At 48.5% G+C, this 6,000-nt stretch overlaps 1 protein-coding gene across 1 annotated transcript in view; it reads left to right on the top strand.

Moving 5' to 3' along the window:
* Nucleotides 1-639: 639 nt before the first annotated feature.
* Nucleotides 640-6,000, top strand: part of LOC144111959 (uncharacterized) — a 36,900-nt gene continuing 31,539 nt past the window's right edge. Inside the window, exons 1-3 of the mRNA XM_077645053.1 lie at nucleotides 640-673; nucleotides 4,202-4,375; nucleotides 5,093-5,217. Coding sequence (XP_077501179.1) covers nucleotides 640-673; nucleotides 4,202-4,375; nucleotides 5,093-5,217 — 333 coding nt within the window. The remainder of the gene's footprint in view (nucleotides 674-4,201; nucleotides 4,376-5,092; nucleotides 5,218-6,000) is intronic.

Raw genomic sequence — 6,000 nt, 5'->3', positions numbered from 1 at the left:
AGAGACAAGAAAATCCCCTCCACTTGTAGATGAGGGACCACCTGCCACAGTTGGCAGGGGCTAAAGTGGAAAGGAAAATAATCTCTCTACATGTAGAGGAGGGACAATCTGCCACATTTGGCAGGTGCTAAAGCAGAGACGAAAATCTCCTCTCCACTTGTAGAGGAGGGACCACCTGCCACAAATGACAGGTGCTAAAGTGGAGAGGGAAATAATATCTTCACTTATAGAGAGGAGGGAAAGGCTGGAAGGCGGCTGCCACAAGAAGAACCCAGAGGGCAGCTACCACGGACGAAGAAGGTTCTGATGTGGATGGAGGAATGCGCAACCTGAGGGTGGTTGCCACGGGAACAACCGGTTGGTAGTTACCATGGAAGGCGGTGGGCCAGTCAGCCTATTCCAAACAGCTTTCGCTGATTAATGCACTAAGCCAACAACCTTAGCTCTTCAAGCAAGAAGAATTAATGCTATTATATTATCATCGTATAATGATAATCACACACCCAATAATCTTTTGTTTTTTTTCCTGCTGCAGGAGTATAAGGACTTCAAGAGGAAGGTCATTAAAAGACAGTAAGTCTGCTCATGGCACTTAAAAAGACCTCGGTTCTTAACACTGTACACTTTTCTTGCAGCAATATGACTGAGCAGTTGGAGGCTTCATCGAGGCAAGGTATGTGTCTTTCTTTTTTTTCCTGTTTATCGCAGGACAGTCTACCACATTTGTAACAAATGTACAAAGCGACTATAGTTGCAACAAATGTGTTTTCTCTTGTCCATGTAACTATTGATTGATTGATTTACCAATTGATTAATAGAGTGATTCATTGAGGAACACACAAGCCAGGCCATTTTTGTTATCCCTACAATCTGGGGTTGAAAATACTAATGTGTTCTGATGTCGCTGATAGGAAGATTCTGGCGTTTGTAGGTGTGGGCTGTATTTACCTGGCCCACGAAGCTCTGCCTCAGCGCAGTCTATGCGGCACTGTTCATAGACGAGTACCATTGCTGCTACAGTTGAAGGCAGATTGAAAATTATCCTATTTTTAGCTTGCCTTCCTTTCAAAATCAGCTGGCACTAGTTAGAAAATATGTAGCAGCAGCAGCGGCTTTATGCAGCAGGAGCAGCACCAGCCATCGAAGATGATAAGCGGCTGTTGTCCGGGGTGACACCACTTGCCGCTTCTAGTTGTGTCGTGGGAAGTTTCCCTGGAAGCGACAGGGAGCGGTACACTGACGCGCTGCTGCACCAAAGGTGCGATGATACCAGCACTTACTGGTTTGAAGAGGTGGGGCAGCACTACGTCGGCAAGGTGAGGCCTGGTGGCGGGAAGGCGAAAGAGAGCAGGAGGTCGACAGTGCGGTGATTTGATCGGAGAGACGTGTGATCTGGGCATGGAAGCCGTCATGAAGGCTCTGAAGGTCCACGCGGGAGGGAAGAGATGATGGTGGGGTGGGAGGCTGGGACACTGCGCCGAGAGAAATGTTGGAGTAGGAAACGTCCATGTTGGATGCCGCCAGCTCAGCGTGCTTCTCCAAAGCATACCGATAACGGCAAGCGCTGAAAGAAAAACTCACGCAGGAAGGCTTGGTTGAAGGTGGCAGCCTTGTCGCCCAGGAGCTGCTGGAGTCGCCGCAGCAACTGTGTTGGTTTGCAGTCCCCCAGTTCTTCGGAGGAGATGAGCTGCTGCAGGCGGCGATGTTCCGAGACGGCTGTTCACTTGAGCTCAGCAGCCAGCGTGTCAAATGGGGCTGAGGCGGGCGGAACTATAAGGAGGTCGCAGACTTCAGCGGCAATCTCAGGTGGTAGCGATGCAGCGGCGTGATGAAACTTCTGCGCTTGGGTGGTGATGCGGCCAATAGCAAACTAGCTTTTGACTTGAGTGAGCCAGAGTTGAGGATTGGCCGGCGAGAACTAGGGAAGGCGAAGGGACAGCACAGAGACTGCACCCTTCTTACGCTGCTGCTGCGTAATACCCTTCTCTGCTCCGTCCTTCCAACTTCTTACTGCTCGTCAAACACCAGGTCACGCATCACATTGTGACCACTGGTCCGACCACGCATGCTCGCCTGTCGCCTTGCTCCAGACCGTTAACAGATCACCCGCAACGAGTTTGAACACATGCTTGAGCTCGGCATTATCCGACCTTCATCTAGCCCTTGGGTGTCCTCTCTACACATACACATGGTACCGAACAAATCCCCAGGAGACTGGCGTCCCTGTGGGGATTACGCGCCCTCAACAACACTACCATTCCAGACCGTTATCCCTTACCTCGCATCGCGGATTTTACCACCGCTCTGCATGACGCTACAATTTCTTCTGAAATCGATCTCACCAAGGCCTACCACCAAATCCCTGTAGAACCAACCATCCGATGTACCCAAAACTGCAATCATCGCACCATTCGGCCTCTTCGAATACCTCCGCATGCCATTTGGCCTCTGTAACTCTGGCCAGACATTTAAACGCTTCGTGGACAGAGTTACAAGGTGTCTAGCTTTCTGCATGGCCTACATCGAGGACCTTCTCATATTCAGCACGATACGGAGCAGCACTTGCTACACCTCCAGCAGCTTCTTCTTCAACGTCTCTCTAATTACGGCCTGATCATCAACAGAGCAAAATGTGAATTCGGCAAGTCGGAGCTCGACTTCCTTGGCCACCGTGTCAACAGCTCCGGCATCCGGCCTCTCCCATCAAAAGTCCAGGCCATTCAAGACTTTCCTCAGCCTGCCTCAATCCGCAAGCTCCGTGAATTTCTTGGCCTTATCAATTTTTACCGCCATTTCATCCCTCACTGTGCTGCACTCCTCAAACCACTGATGGACATGCTTCAAGACAAGAAAACAAACTCCACACAGCTGACATGGTCTTCAGCTGCTCTGGATTTTTTCCAGACCGCCAAAGCAAAGAAGCCGCCGGAAGTATTGCTTTTCTCGATGTTCTCGTTCTCCGCACTCCCGATGGGCTCGCCACTACCGTATACCGAAAGCCCACACATACCGGCAAGTACCTCGATTTTATATCTGCCCATCCCATAGGCCACAAATGCTCCGTCATGTCCGCTCTGTTCAAGCGAGCTGGTCGTCTATGTTCTAGTCCTGGCCTTCTCTCTTCCGAGCAGCAGAAAGTTCGCGTCGACCTTAAAATAATGGCTACCCCCGTCAGATGCTAAACAAGAACGCCGCTGTAAGGAACCTGCTCAGCCCCAGTTTGTTGGGCAACAGAAACGCGCGACTGTCCCGTATTCCCGGGGTACAAGTGAGGCTCTGGCGCGAATATTTGCCAAATACGGCGTTCGAATTGCGCACGTACTGTCCAGCAAGCTGAAACAGCAGCTGTGTCACGTGAAGGACCGCCTAGAGCGCACATGTTACCCCGGCGTTGTATACAAGATCCCCTGCAAGGATTGCGATGCATCATACATTAGCGAGTCAGGTGATTTTAAAAGAAGAATAAGGGAACACAAGAATGACGCCAAGAAAGGTTGCACTTCCTCCAACGCACTTGCAGAGCATGCCCAAATGATGCAGCACACCATTGACTGGGAGAACGCCACAATCTTGGACACGAAGAAACCTTTATCTTCACGATTACTTCTCGAATCATTTTACATACAGACGACCAAGAATGCTATCAACAGGACGAGAGGGAATCTCCCCGATATCTACGCCCACTCACTGTGCAGTCAAGTCCGCTTATAAGTAGCGGCCCATTCCGCCCATCCTCATTGTGAACAAGGGACCCGTATGGGTCTCGAAACGTCATGTGTTAAATATTTTTCTTTGGCGAGTGTATGTTTCTTGTGCTTCCAGTATGCTTCCCCCTCGCCAGACAGGATTCTGTCGAACCCTTGATTACGAAACTATCCGATTTCGCTCTCCTTGCTCATCCGCGCCCTGATGCACCCCTACGCCTCCGACTCCGGTGTTGGAGCCGTGCTCCACCAACTCGTGGATGGTTCTTGGAGGCCTCTATCTTTTTTCTCCCGCAAGTTTTCCGCTGCCGAAAGCTGCTACAGTACTTTCCGCCGTGAACTTTTTGCCATGTATATGTCCGTGCGGCATTTCAAGCACTTCCTTGAAGGTCGGCAATTCCACATCACCACCGACCACAAACCACTTATTTTTGCCATCAAATTGGGGAGCGGTAAATTCTCGCCCCGTGAAATTAGTCACCTTTGGTACGTGGCAGAACTCACGACCGACATCAGACATGTGCAAGGTCTTGACAATGCCCCGGCGGATGCTCTGTCACGTGTTACTGCTTCCCTCGCCTCCGCTGCTCCACCACTGAACCTCGACTTTGCCGCCCTTGCAAAAGTGCAGCAACATGACACGGAAGTTATGGACCTTCGCAGGAACCCACGTTCGCCGGTTTTCCGTGAAATTCTCCTCTCTTCGTGCCCTGTTCCCATCATCTGCGACACTTAGGCCAGCACTCTGTGCCCTTTGGTGCCCTCTGCCTTTCGTTGTCTTGTCTTCGACGCCCTCCGTGGCCTGTCCCATCCCAGAATTCGCGCCATGCAGCACCTTCTCACAAAACGTTACGCCTGGCCTGGCATCAACAAGGACGTGCGCACCTGGGCCCGTGCCTGCCTGGCTTGCCAGTAGTCTAAAACTCAGCGACACACAACCGCTCCCTTCGGCTCGTTCCCTGACTGGGAGAAAATTGACTGGGAGAAAATGACTGGGAGAAAATTGCTGCTTAAATGCGAGTATGTCTGAAAAGTAAAAAAAAGTATGGTCTATAAATGTGTGTGTGTGTATATATATATATTATGTATGCATGTCTTTCTCGAATCCTGTTTTCTTTTTGTCTGCCACCATTATTCACCGGCTGAGTTAATTTATTGTACAGGTAACTATAAAACATTCACATTGATCTTAGAAGCACAATTTCAATCTCAAATACCACGGGCATTTTTTGTGGTTCTGCAGCTTCATTTGTGTAAAGCTGCTTGTGGATGTCATGACTGGTAGGAGCACTGGCAGGCAATTGTTGCTTTTGTGCAGCTGGGAAACGGAGTCTTTTCTTTGCACAAATGCACAAGGGATGCGGGTGTACTCTTGTTCGGACTTGCAGAGTGTGCGCCTCTGGAGAAGGAGATCATCAAATATGAAGGCACAGCTAAGCGGCTGCTCATGGATGGGGTCCAGCAAGAGCAGCAGGTGAAAGCTACCTCGGACAAACAGCGGCTCGCTGTACAGGTAGGTAGGTCCGCGTAGGACCGTCGAGGTGTTTGAGTCATTTCAGTATAAAGCCTGCTGCTACCTGTTTTGCCTGGTTGATGGTGCTTGTACATATCTGGTGAGTGATGTATTGCCACACAACACTCTGCTCAAACAAGTGTGTGTTGCACAACATTGCATAATGCTTTTTCACCGACATATTCTGCGTATCAGTTCTCATACTGCACCTGCGTAGCGAGGAACTATGGACATCTTTGGAATAAACACAAGTAATTACCGGGGCACTTAAGTCTGCTTACATGGAAGAATGCGAAAGCATGGAACTTTCTAGAACGTGGGTTTTTTCTGCGACATCAGTACGTGATTTATTTTTATTTATATTATTTTTATTATATTTTCGTTTTAAATTCAATTATGTTTAAAATTTTCTATTCTTTATTATGTTTTTTACTTCATTTATTTTACGGTTCACGTCCAGGTGCTATGTTGACGTCTATGGCTGTTTTGACATCCAGGTGCTATGTCAACGTCCGTTGCTATTGTGTTGTCGAAGTGTAATTACAATTAAGCAATTACAATTCATCAAAAAATAACCAAATGTTTCCCACAGCAAGATCTAATCACGCACTAACACAATCAAACTTTTGCACATTTATCTTCACAGAATGATATAATAATGCAGAGAAAGTTTTGATGACGCAAAACACGGGACATAAACACAGGCTATCGTGATTTAAAAATGTAATTTTTTTTGTTTAAATAATTAAGCAATTACAATTCATCAACCAAATGTTTCCCACA

Source organism: Amblyomma americanum, unplaced genomic scaffold, assembly GCF_052857255.1.
Source record: "Amblyomma americanum isolate KBUSLIRL-KWMA unplaced genomic scaffold, ASM5285725v1 scaffold_19, whole genome shotgun sequence".
Taxonomy (NCBI): Eukaryota; Metazoa; Arthropoda; class Arachnida; order Ixodida; family Ixodidae; genus Amblyomma; species Amblyomma americanum.
The sequence above is the reverse complement of the archived record's forward strand: the minus strand, read 5'-3'. Positions and strand labels throughout refer to the sequence as shown.